The 18,604-nt window shown below is 40.7% G+C and overlaps 1 protein-coding gene across 1 annotated transcript in view; it reads right to left on the bottom strand.

Moving 5' to 3' along the window:
- Positions 1–4,383: 4,383 nt before the first annotated feature.
- rxfp2l (relaxin family peptide receptor 2, like) overlaps positions 4,384–18,604 on the bottom strand; it is a 72,747-nt gene continuing 58,526 nt past the window's right edge. The window contains exons 16-18 of the mRNA XM_036581000.1: positions 15,421–15,831; positions 8,963–9,175; positions 4,384–4,537 (exon numbers count right to left, since the gene is read on the bottom strand). Of these exons, the coding sequence (XP_036436893.1) occupies positions 4,398–4,537; positions 8,963–9,175; positions 15,421–15,831 (764 nt within the window). The 3' untranslated portion in view covers positions 4,384–4,397. The remainder of the gene's footprint in view (positions 4,538–8,962; positions 9,176–15,420; positions 15,832–18,604) is intronic.

Here is an 18,604-nt window from a genome sequence, read left to right as displayed (position 1 = left end):
CTCATTCGAGAACACTCTGATCGTTCCGTCTGAAGATGCAAGACGTCCCTGTGTGATTCCAACCAGTTATTGATCTCAGCTCATATTGCGAACCTGACTCGGTCATGCAGGTTTCTCCTGTACAGCATCCACAGGATTCGACCCTTTGTCACTCAAGAGGCCGTCCACGTGCTCGTTCAGTCTCTTGTCATCTCAAGGCTTGACTATTGCAACTCGGTCTTGGCTGGTCTTCCCATGCAGACCACAGCTCGTCTTCAATCTTCAGTCTTCAAGTTCAGTCACGTCACTCCACTGCTCCACTCCCTTCACTGGCTTCCTGTAGCTGCATCAGATTTAAAACCCTGATGCCTACAAAGCCAAAAACAGACCAGCTACAGCTGAGCTAAAGCTTAAAGCAGAGCAAAGTAAGTCTGGATATTTGTTTATATTTTTTGTCCTACATCAGCAAATACTGAGACATATTTACAGCCGAGATGGTAAAATGGACATAAAATGTTGTGCCTCCCAAGGTGGTTTGATTTTTGTTCAAAGGACAAAATGGCTCTTTTTAACATTTGGGTTGCGACCCTTGTGCTAGAGAGAGTGTGAGGGAGAAAATGTGTGCCTGAAATCTCTCCTAAAACCTGCTCCACTGTAAAACAATAATCATTTTAATTTGTAAATGTTAGTAAACCAGCTGTTTTGAAATCTCAAGCTCCCTGAACATTCAGTAGTAAGGTAACAGAACAGTGTGTTATTTTCAGTTAACTCATTATTTAAAATACATCAACACTTTGTTTATTAGACCCAATAAACATTTGAATCCCCTTCTGCCCAAAGAAAAGGCCAGATATCTCAGAAACTAAATCCCTCAGTGTCCCTTTTCTTTCCCAGTGGAGATATGACCCCACAGAGTGGCCAGACATCACTTATTTTTGGCTTGTACCATTACCTGACCGATTTACCAGGTAGGCCAAGCTGGTCAATATGACCGTCTAGATAGCTAATTTTAGCTAACGTTGTGATCAAAATGCTCAGCCATAGCTGAATATTAGCACTACTATTATCAATATCCTGATCGATCAGCCCCTCCTTACCTAACGGCAATGGTCAAAACTCGAACTGTACCTCGAGCCCTTCAAACCTCAAGTACAGCTCGGCTCAACCCACCATCCTTCAAGGCGCACGGAAGACAAGCATCAAGACTTTTCTCTGTCCTGGAACCCAAGTGGTGGAACGAACTCCCACTGCCTGTCCGAACAGCAGTCTCTCGTGGTCTTCAAACGCAGACTGAACTCTAACCTCTTTGTAACTAGCAAAGAAACTTTCTCTGAGCAGACAAGTGAGCACTTTTGTACATTGCGCTGGATAAGAGTATCTGCTAAATCTAAATGTTCCACACAGGTCGTTGGAAAAACTGTTTTCCTGCACTTCCTTTTTCCAAGGTGGGTAAAGTCCATCACAGGCTGTCTCCATCTGCCCTGGACACAGCTCATGGTGACCTGCCTGCAGGCTCAGAGCCTCAGGTCACACTGAAACTGTAAATTAGACAGAAGGTTCATGTGGAAGCAGGCATAGTGCGCCAGGGACGAGGCTAGATTCCTGAGTTCCCTGAGAAAGTCTTACAAAATAGCACATAGTAATAGTAGTTGAATGGCAACTCCTATCCTTGCCATGTTCCAGGGATCTAGCTCTTGGCTCCTAATCGTTCAGGGCTTCATGGTGATCCCCTTATGATGCCCATGTTGTAAGTTATAGTAAAATAGGGGTGTCCAACTCCAATCCTGGTGGGCCTACACAGTTTGGTGGTTTACCTACTGAAACTCACCACAGGTTTAGCAGTGGGTCAACAGTAGGAAAAATCCCCAGACTGTGCTGTACCTTGGTCCTCCATGACCGTAGTTCCCCACCCCTGTTGTAGAACCACGTGGAGAAAACAAATGATGTGGGGAAAGAGTGGGTACTAGGGAATTTAACTCTTTTAATCTTGAATGCACCCTTACCAATACATTGGAATGTCCTTGGGTTGCTGTAAGAAATCACCCTTTTAGTTTGGATGGTTCTATAATGACGCTGTCCTTTGGTTTAGGGGGTTCTATAATGAAGTTGTCCTTTGGGGTAGGGGTTCTAGAATAGGCCCTTTTCACATTTCCACATTTTTTTTCTGCTGGAAGTAGTCATTCCAGGGTAACACTGCTTCCGCTAAAGCAACAACAATAACAACAATGACGAGTAGAGCGTGTACAGCTCACTCAACTGTTCGAGCTTGAAGCAAAAACAGCTTATTTCAGTTTCAGTGGTTGGTCAGCTGACCATGAGCAGAGGAAAACGAGTTTGTGTAGTTAATAAAGGAATAAACTTGGTCATACGGAGGAAAAGAACCTCTGTGTCAGCATTTCATCACTTAGAAAGTTGCTGCTTCAGCCGCTTTCAGAGGAACAGTTTTCATTTTCACCCTCAAAAACTGAGTATCTGAGAGAGCGAGTGTTCGGCAGGGAGCAGATGTTTGTAAAAGGGGGCTAACAAAGTATGCAGAGAAACAGATGGACTACAGTCTGTAATTGTAGAACTACAAAGTGCACCTATATAGTAAGTGGAGCTGATAAAATGGACAATGAGTGTAGAAACAAGGTCTTAATGTTATGCCTGATTGGCATATTTGGGGCTTCTGGAACACCTGCAGTTCTTTGGGGCTGAACACTGCAGTATGCATAATCATATTTATGCAATATTATGTATACACACATATATATGTATATACCAGGCTGCTCGAATAGAAGCGACTGGCCGCTCGCCCGTCTTTAAAGTGAATTTTAAACCGAGTCTTACAGAAAATGCTCTACACTTTCTGTCCATATTCCATGGAAACATATCAGACACATGCCACAGCTTTTAATGAAATAATAATTATACTTTAATCACACGGCTCATGTACATTTTTTATACATTCATATTGCATATTCACAACTGACAAAAAGGAACAGCATGAGAACATCAAGTTTCATAAATTAGTGAACACACTTTCACATCTGAGTCGCCTGGTGGTGCCTTTCATGTTCTGATCAGGGCGTTCGTCTCATTAAAGAAACACTCCAGTGTCTCTCAGAACAGCAGCCAGTGCTGCAGCAAGTGCCCAGTGGTTTGTGTGTTTTTACAGGGAAACGTGTTGAAACTGCTGTGTGTGGAGCTCGGCTGCACACTATGGATGCAACAGATAGAGATCAGACTGGCGTATTTCTTTAATGGTTAAACTGTCGTAGGAGAATCTCTTCTGCTCTCTTATTCAGGCGTTGTGTTTATGGCTGTGGAGGTTTGTCTTTGTGTATGTGGGTGTTGGAGTTGGGCATCTTTGCAAGCATTGTGTTTTTCATCTCCTTCGGTCCGGGTTTGATGCAAATCCCAGAAAATCCTGCTGTTCTAGATCCAAAAATCAGGTTCTGTCATCACGTTTCCTCCTGGAGGGAGTCTGCTTCGGCTTTCGGCACAGAAATAATGCATTATTCTGGATTTAGATATGTATGTAGATATCTGTTTGTTTTGTTTTTATTCTCTTCTTAAGGCGTAATAGTTACATGTGACTGCATAAACAAACAATTCACTGTAGCTGTGAGGAGGCTGGGTGTTTGTGTTTGGTCGTTTTATTTCACCAAGCTCTTTTATGTGTGTGGTCTGTTTGTATAAGTCAAGCGTGTTGGTGGTGATTTTGGCCATTTGGGTGTTGTTATAATAGCACAGTGTATAGCGCTGAATAGCGTGTATAGCGCTGTATAGCGCTATAGCGAGTACCAGTTAAGTTCAGACTGGTTTGGTGTGAAACGCTCTGCTCTAGAGAAACTTACTGAGTCAGAACTGTTCACAGTGGTGGTGATAGGAACCAGACGTCCACCTCTAAAAGCTCCCTCGCATAAACTTATGATGTCTGAGACACTGTTTTATGATAGTTTTGAGAAGATTTTAGCCTCAACATCCATTCATGGTGGAGGGATACATAACATGCAGGGCGCTGTGAGGCAAAAAAGTCCCCAAAGAAAACTTATTATTTCAGATTTATGACTATTTTCCCATCATCAACATTCCATATAAACTCAGAAGACTCGTGTAGGTTCACTGGTGGTTCTGGATAGTAAATAAAATGTCTATATTTGTGTTGTAGTCATGGCGACGCCTGGTTCCTATCACCACCACTGTAAACACATCTGTACCTTTTCTGAACTATGCAGAAATCTTTAAAGTTCAATCTACACCAGTGAAGTAGGTGTTTCTGGCCAATGAGTGTCAGTTCAGTGTCGGTGGACGTGAGCTGGACACTGTGTGTGTGCGTGTGTGTGTGTGCGTGTGTGTGTGTGCGCGTGTGTGTGTGTGTGCGCGTGTGTGTGTGTGTGTGTGTGTCTGTGTGTCTGTGTGTGTGCGTGCGTGTATCAGTTGTTGTCTGTGCAGCGGAAGCGCAGACACAGTTTGATCTTCTCCTGGAAGGTGCTGGTGGTGATGGTGTAGAGGATCGGATTCAGAGCGCTGTTTATCGGCAGGATGAAGATCACCACCCACAGAACTATAGTACCTAGAGAGAGAGAGAGAGAGAGAGAAAACAAAAGAGACAGAGAGAGAGAGAGAGAAAACAAGAGAGACAGAGAGGGAGAAAAATAAAGAGATAGAAAAAGAAATAATACGAGAGAGAGAAAAAGAAATGGAAAAGAGAGAGAGACAAAAAATAGAGAGAGAAACAGAGAGAAAGAAATAGAAAAAGGGAGAGAGCGAAAGAAATATGAGAGAGAAAAAAAGAGAGACAGCAAGAAAGACAGAAACAATAAAGAGAAAGAGAAAAAATAGAAAAAGAGAGATAGTGTGAGAAATTGGGACAGAAAAAGAAATAAAAAACAGGGAGAAAGAAAGAGAGGAAAAATCAAAAAACAAAGAGAGATAGAGAGAGAGAGAGGAAAGTAATAGAAAAACAGAAATGCAGCGAGAAAGAAAGATTGACAGAGAAAGAGAAAGAAATAGGGACAGAAGAAGAAATAGAAACAAACAGAGAGCAAGAAAGAAACAGACAGAGAGATACAGAGGGAAAAAGAAAGAAATTGAAAGAGAGTGAGAAACAAAAAAACAGAAATTAAGACAAGGTGGGAAAGAGGGAAAACAAAAAGAAAGAAAGAAACAAAGGAGAAAGAGAAGAGAAGTAGAGAAGATGGAGAGATATATGAAACAGCAGAAAGAGCAGAAGTAAAGATAAAATGAAGAAAAGAGATGGAGGAAAAAGAAAGAAGAGAAAGAAAAAAGAGAACATGGTGAGTATCTGATAGTACTGTATGTTCTCATATCACAGAGTGTAAAACACTCTCTCTCTCTCTCTCTCTCTCTCTCTCTCTCTCTCTCTCTCTCTCTCTCTCTCTCGGCTGGGCGGTGACCGGCGTCTTGCCAGGTGAGGATGACGAAGCGACTGCCTGAAGGACACTCAAGGCGAGCTGCAGCGTGACTGACAGGTGAGCGCTGCAGGACACTCAGCGTTCCTGAGTCTTCAGGACGAGCGTCTGTGCCGCGCATGTAAATGTGCGCATAAACAGCATCGGAGCTTCCATCACCCACAAAGACACAAACGCACGGCTTTCGTAGGAGGTCGGTTTTATAATTTAGAGAACAGGATTAATCAGATCAGACCAATCAGCTCTCGTCTGCTGCTGCTCGGACCCTCAGAGCGTTTTTACTCTTTTCCTCTTTTTAACACTCAGTAATCTGATCATAAGTGACTTTCTGCAGTTATCTAATTATTAAATGGTCATGTAAACGCTACACTCCGATCTGGAAATCTGATTAAGAAACCCGCTAAAGAGACTGGATTTTAGCTCAGTAATCGGATTTCTCAGCGCGTGTAAACTCTTACTCTGATTTCTTTCGGATTTCTCAGTCTGAGCGTGTGCGAGACGCAGCAAAACCAAAACACATTCTTGACAAAATGAAGGATTTAAATATTCTCGATCTTCTAGATGATGTTTGTTCTTCTTCTCAGGTAAAGTGTGACGTTTCTTTTTTTTAAAAAAAAGCATAAAGTTTCAGTTTTACGTTACGTTTACGTCACGTCTTCTTCTGTGAGTTTATTGGCTGGTTTCAAAGCAGAAATCTGATTACTGTCTGACTCATGTAGACCCAGAGTTTCCCCATTATCTGATTACTAAGTGCATGTAAACGTGTTGATCAGACTAGCGACAAAATCAGATTTTCTGCAGTTATCAGATTATTAAATGCATGTAAACACTCTCAATCAGATTTTTACTTCCGGATTGAAAAGCTGGTCCCTGAAGTCGGACTCGAACTCCTGCGTGTGGCCAGTTCTGGCTAATGTAAACAAAGATGTTCTGCCGTCAGGATTCATGTAGAGCAGCGATCCTGTTTCAGAGCCAGCAGCACGGTTTGTTCTAAAATCTCATATGGAGGCCCAGAATAACTGTAACTGTAATTCACACATATTTGAACACAAAGACGAGAAAAATTCCGGCAGATCTGTGTGAGATTCCAGAGTCATCATTTTCAAAGACTTTGGGAACATTTTCTTAGCATACAGGACTGTTTGCTTGGAATTCAGGATCCTTTTGTTAAAATTTAGGATAGTTTTCTCATATTATTTCCTCGATTTTCCCAGTAATTGTCTTGGAATTTTGCAATCTTCTATTTCCAGTTGTATGTTTAGAATCCTATTTCCAAGCCAGCAGTGACTGTAATTTATAATTTTACAAAAAATTGTCTTACTGGAAACTCATAGGCAGTTACTGTATGAGTATAATTCTGTTGCACCAAAGCAGCAGTTTGGATCCTAAGAAAATGGTCCTGAATTTCCTGGATTTGTGGTAAATGACCCTGAATTTCTTCAAAATGATTTTCTCTGAATTTATCATCATTTTTTTGGATTTTGGGATAATTTTCTCAGGACTGAGTATCATTTACCCTGATTTTGGAATCAATTTCTTGGTGAGAACATAATCAAGGAATTTGGGAATTGGTATTTATTGATTTATTCATCTGTCCCTTTCATTTATATGTGCCTTATATAGTGCCTTTTTCATACATAACGTCATTTTACAATTAAGTATATATGATTTGGGATCACTTTCTTGGAATTCAGGATCATGTTCTTGGAATTTTGGGTCACTTTCTTGGAATTCAGGATCATATTCTTGGAATCTGGGCTCATATTCTTGGCATTCAGGATTGTGTTCTTGGAATCTGGGGTCACTTTCTTGGAATGCAGGTTTATTTTTTGGGTATTTGGGAAAAAGTCTTGGAATTCAGGATCGTGTTCTTGGAATCTGGGGTCACATTCTTGGAATTCAGGGTCGTGTTCTTGGAATCTGGGGTCACATTCTTGGAATTCAGGATCATGTTCTTGGAATCTGGGGTCACATTCTTAGAATTCAGGATCATGTTCGTGAAATCTGTGGTCACTTTCTTGGAATTTGGGGTCATTTTCTTGGAATGCAGGTTTATTTTCTGGGTATTTCGGGGAAAATGTCTCGGCATTTGAATTTGCTTTTGAATTACGGAATCTAATTTTTAAAGCCAGTTGCAACTTTGATATATAAATCTCTGTGTTCACGCTCGTATACAGACGTGGAATAAATTTATGCAAAGTTAACAGGCCCAAAGTTTTAGCTTTTCCAAAATGGAAAGGCGCCTCTCCAAATTCACCACTTTTCCATTCTGTGAGCAGTAAAGGAAATATGATTTTCACTCAAAGACGTTGTGGCTGCTTGTTTTGTGCTTCATTCAAAAGCAGCTCAGACTGAGTCACGGAGATCCGAGCTGTGTCTTCTTTTCCGAAGTGTTTGTCTGTTTCATGAGAAGCAAAGGATATTTATTTGATAAATATTCTGCCCATTTATTCTTTTTGTAGCACAAACAACAGCGAGATAAGCGTCTGGTATGTATATTAATGTCTGATTTTTTTTTGGCACAATTTTGTTTATTCATGTTGGTTACATAATGGCCTTAAGAAAAAAAAAATATATATAAATATATAATTATAGATTTTTATTGGTTTGATTTTTAGCTTTTAGCATGTATGGATATTTGGAGGTTTCATTCGCGGCCTCAATTTTTGAGCCACGGTTCAGTTTATAACCAGTTTTTGTTTGTCTGTTTGTTTTGTTTTGTTGGGAAGGGGGGTAAATAAGGAAAAACAGGGGAAAAAAATAGTTTTTTATTAAATCACCAACAGTTTGGAACACTAAAGGGAGGAAACCTAAAGAACAGGGTCTACAGCTCGCCCTAACTTTAAATAGGATAGTAATTTTGTGACGTGTCACAGTGTTAACTGTGAAATAAAAAATGACTTTTGTATCGTGGTTTCAGTCTCGGTTTCAGAATCTTTCCCCCCTTAATGGACACAGCGGAAAGCTGTGCTACTACTTTACAGTGGATGAATTCAATAAATCAAGCTGAACAGCAGGAGTTTTGGTCAGCGGTCAGCAGCTTTCATCTTGAGATTGAGTCCCAGCTTGAAACAAGTACACCTAATCCAGCTCATCATGGTCGCTAATTTGCAGGATTAAGGCTGGACACCGAACTCTGTGGGAAGTTAAATCTCTAGACATAGGAGCAGGACCGAACTCTTCAAGGCAGAAGATGTCCAGGAGGTTCCGATGATGGTTGGTTTAATGGATAAAGGCCTGTTTGTTTTTTATTAATTCTCCATTGACTGGCTCCCTCAGCTAAGCTGTTAAAGGATAGTGCAGCGATAAAAATCGAACCCACGATTCTTTCCTTACCGCAAATGTGGCTGATCAGCTGAGATGTTTTGATTCTTTAGTTTTGCATCGGAGCTACAAGGCTAATGTAGCTAATTACCAAATAGCACTGTGCAAACTGCACATCTGTATCATTAGTCCATGTTTATAAATACAGTGTAAAAACTGACGTGACAAAAAATACCTCAATTTACTGGCAGCAGAATGAATATTCACGTCTTGCCTAAACTATCGCTTTAACACCAACTCACCTGCGATCTGCACTCGGAGGAGGGAGAGGATCTTAAGGAGGAAGATGGGTATCCAGCACATGGCGTCGGTGAAGACGATGAAGAAGAAGCGCTTGGCGATGGAGACCTCGTGGTCGAACGCCATCTGCCTGGCCGACTTGGCCGTTTTCTGTACCGAGTAGAACATGCTGGTGTAGGAGAACACGATCAGCACGAAGGCGAAGAGGTTCAAACCTGAGGAGGAACCAACAAAAGCGAACCAATCAGACCGACAGCAAACACAGTTCTCAAAGGGTTAGCTTAGTTTACAAAGCCCCCCAGTCCGGGCAAGACATGTCTGGTGTCTGAAGCCCGATTATAACTTAATATTAACTAAAATTTGGGAAACTCTGGACAAAACTCAGGCTTCAAGATGCTGCTGTACTGTTCTTAGCTATGCTAACACTCCATACTAACCAGTCCATGTTTACTGATAACAGTATATCCCTGATAGCAAAGGGTCAGTGGGCCACTGTTGCCCGCTGACTGGCATTTTGCTCAGCGTTTTCTGGGCAGCCCACTGGTGGTGGATTCCACTTCTCATCGCAGTCCAATTTACTTCATTTTTCTTCCTACTTTTCTTTAGTAATATTTCGTAAATTAGTTTAGCAAATAATTTTTATTTGGCACAGTGCCATTTTCTATAAAATCATTTTATATTAGGCTTAGCCATCATTTTTAATTTCTCAGATGTTTGTAATTTTTGTCTTAGTTTATTTTCTAAAATAAAAGTCTCTGTGTGAATTTAAAATCTGTTTGAGGAGATTAAAAACTAGTTAGAGCTTGTAAGCAGGACAGTAATCTGGGTGGCCAGACGGTGGACCAGCAGTGCCAGCGGGCCGATATATGCTCGCTGTCTGGGATCATGCAGTGTCAGACATTTTCTTGTTAGCTACATTAGCCTCAAAGTAGGAATGAGTCAGAATTTGGGAATATTTGGATAATTATGAAAATCAGTACATTGTATTAGGGTTGGGCTGATTGTTGGGACGTTGATCATCGATGGCGGACAGACATCATGATGTTGAGACAGCTTTATGATGCTATAACGGATAGCAACAGGACAGTGGGCCACTGTTGGCCCATCGATGGCAAAGCTGGTGGTCCACTGGCGTTTTGCTCAGCGTTTTCCAAGCAGCCCACCAGTGGTTAAGCAGAGTATTTGACAAAATTCCACTTATCATCACTCATTTTCCACTTAGGGTCCGAATTACTTATTTTTCCTATACTTACTAAATAAGTTTAGTGAATAATTTTAAATTTTAAATAAAGATTAAAACTAGTTCGTATGCAGGACAGTAATCTGGGTGGTCCGAGGGGGGACAAGCAGCGTCAAACAGTTAGCGGGAGGCCGATCTTATCAAGGCAGCAGACCGATGTGTGCTTGTTATCTGGGATCCCCCCTGCGCCCACCCCCACCGACAGAGAGGACACTTTTGTCAGAGGATCCTGTTTACAGCCTAATGTTACACCAATTATTCACACTAATAAGTCACTTCATTTAAACTTATTAATTGTGTTTAGGCTGAGATTCAAGAACAGACAGAGACATAAAGTGTCCCCTTTACAGCAGTGACTAATGTGGAAATCTGCCAGTGTTTCAGTAATGCTACTTGTATTTTCACCATGGTAGCTAGCTAAGTTATATTAGCGTCAGGCTAGCGGGGTTAGCTCAGCGCTATTTGGGATTTTTATGTCAGTTCTAGTTTAAATACAGACACTTTTAGCTCATAACAGGCATGGGAGTAACATTCTATACTGTGTATGTCTCAGTTTTTAAGTAACGCTTTATTTACAGGCCTAAGTCTGCATTTTATTATTGTAGCATTTGCCTGTTAGCCAGTTAGCTTTCTGCTACCTGCCCAGTCTGCTAGTGAGGGCAGAATATAGCCAGTTATAAAGAGAATATAACATGTAAAAAGGTAATGCGAGTCTGTTAGGAGCAAACAGTGATGTTTAACTGGCAGTTAATCATCTGGCTGCATTTTATACACACAGACTTGAAGTCTAACAAAATGGGCTTCTTCACTGAGTCACTTTGAAGCCACAGTCTGTGCAGTTTAGGCTTGTAGCTTTGCTGTTCTTGCTGTAGTTTCATCTGTACTGACAGCCACAAACAGCACGCTGTCCTAAAACGTCTCGGAGATGTTTAATGAGACAAAACAATAACTTAGGAACTGAGCACACTTTCTTCAACTTTGCTAAAAATGGCGACAAACAACACTTCGGTTCCTCACCTGAATATTTCAGCCATAATCGCAAAGCACAGTGATGTTATGTGAAAAATAAGGTGGATACGGAAGAAAAATGGAGGAAAAGTAAGGAAAGACCACGTGAGTAGGGGAGGATGGGCTGTGAATGGGCTCAAGTGTACAACCCCAATTCCAAAAAAGTTGGCACACTGTGTGAAATGTAAATAAATGTACATAAAAACAGAATGCAAATCTCATAGACCCATATTTTATTCACAATAGAACATAGAATACATATCATGATATCATTTTACCATTTCATGAAAAACATGAACTCGTTTAGAACTTGATGGCAGCGACTCATTTTACACAGCGTCCCAACTTTTTTTGGAATTGGGGTTGTAAATGCCCTGCTGAATAAACACCATTAGAACCATTAGGATTAAAACATGATGGCTTTGTTTCTAATGGGATTTGGCATAAAAGTTCCCATTGGCAACAATTCGTTTCCTGTGGGGCACCTTTAGTTCCCTTTAGGAAACTATCAAATGCATCTGGAATTGGTCCCAGAACACCTGTTGAACCATTAGAATCCGTCACACTGTGCTGTCAACCCATCAGGACAAACACAAAACACAATTACAGACTAACTTTTAATGGTTTCAGTGATTTTTCTCAGCAGAAATGACACTCCACCTCCCTAGAACCCGGATTATAATCAGATTTCTGCAGTTATCTGATTATTCAAATGGTTGTGTAAACAGCACACTCTGATTTCTTAGAGTGGAGTGAGGTCTAGAAATCCGATTAAGAAATCTGATAAAGAGGCTGGATTTTAGCTCAGTATTCAGATTTCTCAGTGTAAACTCTTACTCTGATTTCTTTCGGATTTCTCAGTCTGAGCATGTGCGAAAACAGACCGCAGTGCCGGAAATGAGTGAGCAGCTCAACTTTTGGAGCGACGCTGAAACCAAATACACACTTGACGAAATGAAGGATTTAAATATTCTTCATCTTCTAGATGATCTATGCTCATATTTTCAGGTAAAGAGATTTGATGTTTTTAAAAATAAGTCACAGCATGAAGTTTGAATTTTACATTACGTTTTCGTCACGTCTTCTTCTGTGAGTTTATTGGCTGGTTTCAAAGCAGAAATCTGATTACTGTCTGATTCATTGTGGACCCAGAGTTTCCCCATTATCTGATTCCTTAAGTGCATGTAAATGTGTTGATCAGCTTATTGACAAAATCAGATTTTCTGCAGTTATCGGATTATGAAGTGCATGTAATGTGCTCACTGTTATATGCCAGTTAGGTACACATCGCCCCCAACTGCATTGCTTCTCACTAATCTTCTACATTCTAATATTGAAGAACCTTGAGATGTCTGAACTCTATTATCCACAAGAGGGCAGTGTAGAGCCGGTGTCTTACATTCTGTTCTACTGCAGTCGGTTAAACGCTACTGCACACCAGAAAAGACGCTCCGCACAGCACATATTACAAAGAACAGCTACAGCAAGCTCAGATAAACTCACAATCATTCTACACGTTACTGATATGGAATTAACGGCAAAATACTTTCAACATCATTTCGTGAATTTATCTTGTTTGGTATCAACTAACTAACTCTTCACAAACTCAGTTTTCTAGCTAAAACGTAAGAGATGGCTGGGCTAGTGACATTAGCTCTGAGTGACAGTGAGTGCATTTAACATGCATCGATAACCTGATTATAATCAGATTTCTGCAGTTATCTGATTATTCAAACGATCATGCAAACAGCACAATCTGATTCAGAGTAAGGTCTAGAAATCCGATTAATTAATCTGATAAAGAGGCTGGATTTGAGCTCAGCAATCAGATTTCTCAGTGTAAACTCTTACTCCGATTTCTTTCGGATTTCTAAGTCTGAGCATGTGCAAAAACACACTGCTGTACTGGAAATAAGCGAGCAGCGTCGCTGCGAGACGCAGCAAAACACTTCTGGAGCAACACTGAAACCAAACACATGCTTGACAAAATGAAGGATTTAAATATTCTTCATCTTCTAGATGATTTATGTTCATATTTTCAGGTAAAGTGGCGCGATGTTTAAAAATAAGTCGCAGCATGAAGTTTGAGTTTTACGTTACGTTTACGTCACGTCTTCTTCTGTGAGTTTATTGGCTGGTTGTAAAGCAGAAATCTGATTACTGTCTGACTCATGTAGACCCAGAGTTTCCCCATTATCTGATTACTCAAATGCATGTAAATGTGTTGATCAGATTGACAAAATCAGATTTTCTGCAGTTATCAGATTATTAAGTGCATGTAAACACACTCAGTGCAATATCACTGCTTTGGGAGATTTTGTGAAAAACTTGTTTTCAATAATACTGTCTGTGTATCAAGGCTGCACAAAGTTTATGATCCCAAAAAAGTAGAGAAGTGCGTTCCGATCGATCCCCCCGCCTCTTTATTTGCCCCAAACCCGTCTAGTCTGATCAAATACATTTTTCAACATTTTCCCTCGTGTAGTCCTACGTCTCAGCCAATATTCTCTCTCTCTCTCTCTCTCTGTCTCTCTCTCCCTCTCTCTCTCCCTCTCTCTCTCTCTCTCTCTCTCTCTCTGTCTCTCTCTCCGTCTCTCTCTCCCTCTCTCTCTCTCTCGGATGAGCTTGTTGATTGATTTCTCTTTCTCCGCGGGGTTGCAGGTAAAGCCGAGCTGTAATTTGCAGCTTGTTTGTTTGGTAATGGACTCCACTCTCTTAGCAAATAATGAGAAGCTTTCTGATTCCCTACAGGACAGGAAAAACATCAGCACTGTGGCATTTATACAGCATTAAAAACACATTTTTTCACCCTGTCTGAGGATAATTTGTAGCTTTTGAGGACATTCGGCTCCTTAGAGGTTTTCATGTACACCCACGCTTTGAGATATGATAATTAAAGGGACATTTTGGGCAAAAAATGAAAAATATTACCATCGCTACATCTGAAAACACGCCTAACCACATCCTACAGTGGCGCCGCAGTGGTCTTTAGACTCAAAGTGTGACCAGCAGGCCAAAACTGGACTGAGAGAGTGTCTGCAGGAAAGTTACCTTAACTACCACAACTTGAGCCAGTGAATGAATAAACATATTTTTATGCTATACACCGATCAGGCATAACATTCTGACCACCTCCTTGTTTCTGCGCTCATTGTCCATTTTATCAGCTCCACTTACTATATAGGTACACTTTGTAGTTCTACAGTTACAGACTGTAGTCCATCTGTTTCTCTGATACTTTGTTAGCCCCCTTTTTACCCTGTTCTTCAGTGGTCAGGACCCCCATGGACCCTCACAGAGCAGGTACTATTTGGGTGGTGGATCATTCTCAGCACTGCAGTAACACTGACGTGGTGGTGGTGTGTTAGTGTGTGTTGTGCTGGTCTGAGTGGATCAGACACAGCAGTGCTGCTGGAGTTTTTAAACACCTCAGTGTCGTTGCTGGACTGAGAATAGTCCACCAACCAAAAATATCCAGCCAGCAGCGTCCTGTGACCACTGATGAAGGACTAGAGGATGACCAACACAAACAGCACAGCAGCAGATGAGCTATCGTCTCTGACTTTACATCTACAAGGTGGACCGACAAGGTAGGAGTGTCTAATAGAGTGGACAGTGAGTGGACACAATGTTTAAAAACTCCAGCAGCACTGCTGTGTCTGATGCACTCATACCAGCACAACACACACTAACACACCACCACCACGTCAGTGTTACTGCAGTGCTGAGAATGATCCACCACCCAAATAGTACCTGCTCTGTGAGGGTCCATGGGGGTCCTGACCACTGAAGAACAGGGTAAAAGGGGGCTAACAAAGTATCAGAGAAACAGATGGACTACAGTCTGTAACTGTAGAACTACAAAGTGCACCTATATAGTAAGTGGAGCTGATAAAATGGACAATGAGCGTAAAAACAAGGAGGTGGTCAGAATGTTATGCCTGATCGGTTCATAAAAGTAGTTAAATAATCTTATAATATTCTAACAGGAAATTGTAGATGTTTCTGACTAGATTTGAGATGTTTTCACTTTCTAAGATATCATTGTTTTTATCATTCAGTGTGTCCAATGCGAGAAGGAGTCATGAATCTTCCTATTAGAAAATCTTCACTTTCGGCTAAAGTTATCCACCTTAATTTGCAGACCTGCTTCTCAAACACCTCCTGGTACAAAAGCACACATCACATCTTCACCTTTTCTCTCTGTCTTACCCAGGAATATCCCTGTTGAGTAGCACCGCGCTCCGGGTTTTTCCGCCTGGTCCGAGTGCAGGGGGAAGCAGACGCCGTTTCGGCCATAGAAGTTTCCGAACGTCTGCTTGTCACAGAAGGGCACGAGGGCCAGGATGAAGCCCAGGGCCCAGATGGAGGTCAGGGAGCAGAGGGTCTGCTTCCGGCCGGCCCGGTAGTGCTGGAAGGGGAAGACGATGCACAGGTACTTCTCCAGCGTCATGTACGTCAGCATCATCACCGAAACCTCCGTGGACAGCATGGCCAGGGATCCAATCAGCTGGCAGGACAGACTCTCCATCCAAATCTGAGCATGGCGGTTGTACTCGCCGCAGTATTTGATGTCGAAGGCGCCGATGAAGAAGAGATACACACCCATCAAACAGTCTGCACCTATCAGAGAGAAGCAGTACAGGGATGTGCATATACCTGTATTAATAACTAAATGTAGGTATTGTGATATAAACTGAGTCTGTTCTACAGTTTCTCGTTAGGCTGAATGAATAACCGACTCTAAATGTAGGTATTGTGATATAAACTGAGTCTGTTCTACAGTTTCTCGTTAGGCTGAATGAATAACTGACTCTAAATGTAGGTATGGTGATATAAACTGAGTCAGTTCTACAGTTTCTCGTTAGGCTGAATGAATAACCGACTCTAAATGTAGGTATTGTGATATAAACTGAGTCTGTTCTACAGTTTCTCGTTAGGCTGAATGAATAACCGACTCTAAATGTAGGTATGGTGATATAAACTGAGTCAGTTCTACAGTTTCTCATTAGGCTGAATGAATAACTGACTCTAAATGTAGGTATTGTGATATAAACTGAGTCTGTTCTACAGTTTCTCATTAGGTTGAATGAATAACTGACTCTAAATGTAGGTATTGTGATATAAACTGAGTCTGTTCTACAGTTTCTCATTAGGTTGAATGAATAACTGACTCTAAATGTAGGTATTGTGATATAAACGGAGTCTGTTGTATAGTTTCTCATTAGGCTGAATGAATAACTGACTCTAAATGTAGGTATTGTGATATAAACCGAGTCTGTTCTACAGTTTCTCATTAGGTTGAATGAATAACTGACTCTAAATGTAGGTATTGTGATATAAACCGAGTCTGTTCTACAGTTTCTCATTAGGTTGAATGAATAACCGACTCTAAATGTAGGTATTGTGATATAAACCGAGTCTGTTCTACAGTTTCTCATTAGGCTGAATGAATAACTGACTCTAAATGTAGGTATTGTGATATAAACCGAGTCTGTTCTACAGTTTCTCATTAGGTCTGAATGAATAACTGACTTTAAATGTAGGTATTGTGATATAAACTGAGTCTGTTCTACAGTTTGAATGGGGTTATTTATCTAGCAATGTCTAAAGCTTGTCTAGAGAGCACATTTGTGGGTGGAGCCTGGATGCTGTAATTGTCTGTGATTGGTCAACTCATCAGTGGTGCTGCTTCTGCTTTAATTGCAGTGCAGTAGATGCATGATTGCACAGGATATGTCATCACAGCCTTTTGTAATGAACTAATTAGCCACTTATTGTCCAGCTCCACTTTAGTGCTATAAAAAGCCCAGAAAGAGGAAACGGCACAAAAGCTTTTTGCTGCCTACTTTAGATTCGGACTGTCACCTCTGGGTTACTGACCCAGTGGTGCTCTTGGTTCTGCTCTGTCTGCCTTTAAATGTCTGCCAGATGGAGATAAGCGATAAATACACATGCAGGTCATGGAAAAATAAAGTTTTCAAAAAGACAAAATGTAAAAATCTTATTTAAAAGGGCAAAATGTGCATTTTATATCTTAAGTATATTGAGTGTTATCACAGCTTTTAATGGCCTGTTCAGTTGTTAAACTGTGCTGGTCTGGTTGCTCCATCTGTCTGACTGGTTGCGCCACCTGACTTTTCGGACTAATTTCAAATTAAACAGGCATCTACTTAGACACCTCTAGAAACCTTTGTCCTTCAACTTGAGTTTATCCTTACATTTTATCGATTAAACATTATCATAATAATTCCACATTTTCATGGTCCTCCTGAGGTCAGAACACCTGACATGGTAAACTAAACCATTTTAACCACGACTAAATCATCACATTTTTTACTAAATTTGTGAAAAGGCTACTGACCTTGGCATTGCACCATGAAGGTCACTTGGGGTCTTTATGATGCAATACCCTGGCCCCTCCTTTTGTAAAAGCATATCAAAATAAAGGTCCTATGTTTTTGGTTGTGCCGCCTGACATTTGAGGAAGTAAGAATTTGCGGAGAAAAGTTTTTTCCAGTCAGTTAAGCACTTTTAAAGTTGCCTTATTATTTTGCAATTTTTAAAAAAGTTTTCAAACTTAAAATCACGCCAAACTATTTTCTTTAGAATTTTATATAACCAACTTGCCTTTTTTGACAGTTCAATCAACGTATACGGTTGGGCGGTTGCAACATCTGACATTTTTAGACTTTTGGAGGCAAAAAGAAGCTAAAATGAATTTTATATGGATGCACTGAAATCTGTCTACTACAAAAGAAGTGTTGATGAATAATTTGATGAATGCTATGTATTTATTAAATTCATTTTTTGAGGGAAAATAATGGACTTTGACACAAAACATGCACGTCATATCAATGAGCCATACACGTGTTTTGATATGTTTTGATTCTTATTTCCATTGACCTCTGATTGCCCCTTACTGTGGTTATGTAAACATACTACACCTAATCCAACCCCAATCTAAACCTCAAATGCAATAAAATGCAATAAAACACCAATTAAAGTTGCATTTCATTGTAATTGAGGTGTTTTTTCAGCACTTGCCACATTGGAACCAACCAGATGTCTGTAAAGTGTCAAACTGTTCCCAAAGTCATGTGTGAGACAGAGTCCTAATTGACACACACATAATAATTATGTCTGAGATAGAGTGCTAAATCTGTCCATCACACACTCAGCCTGTCCTATTAGAAATGCATTGAGTGTGGCAGAGAGATTATAATGAACAATCTCCCACTCATCATCTGGATCTGGACCAAACAGCTCTGACAGGAAACACTCGGGACTCTCACAGTCCGATAACTGAACCACTGAGAGCAGAAGCACCCAAAGAGATACACACATTTGTTTTGATACTCTGGACACAATACATATGTCATATATATACTTATAT

This window comes from Colossoma macropomum, unplaced genomic scaffold (assembly GCF_904425465.1).
Source record: "Colossoma macropomum unplaced genomic scaffold, Colossoma_macropomum, whole genome shotgun sequence".
In the NCBI taxonomy this organism is placed as follows: Eukaryota; Metazoa; Chordata; class Actinopteri; order Characiformes; family Serrasalmidae; genus Colossoma; species Colossoma macropomum.
This window is presented reverse-complemented; position numbering and strand designations above follow the sequence as displayed.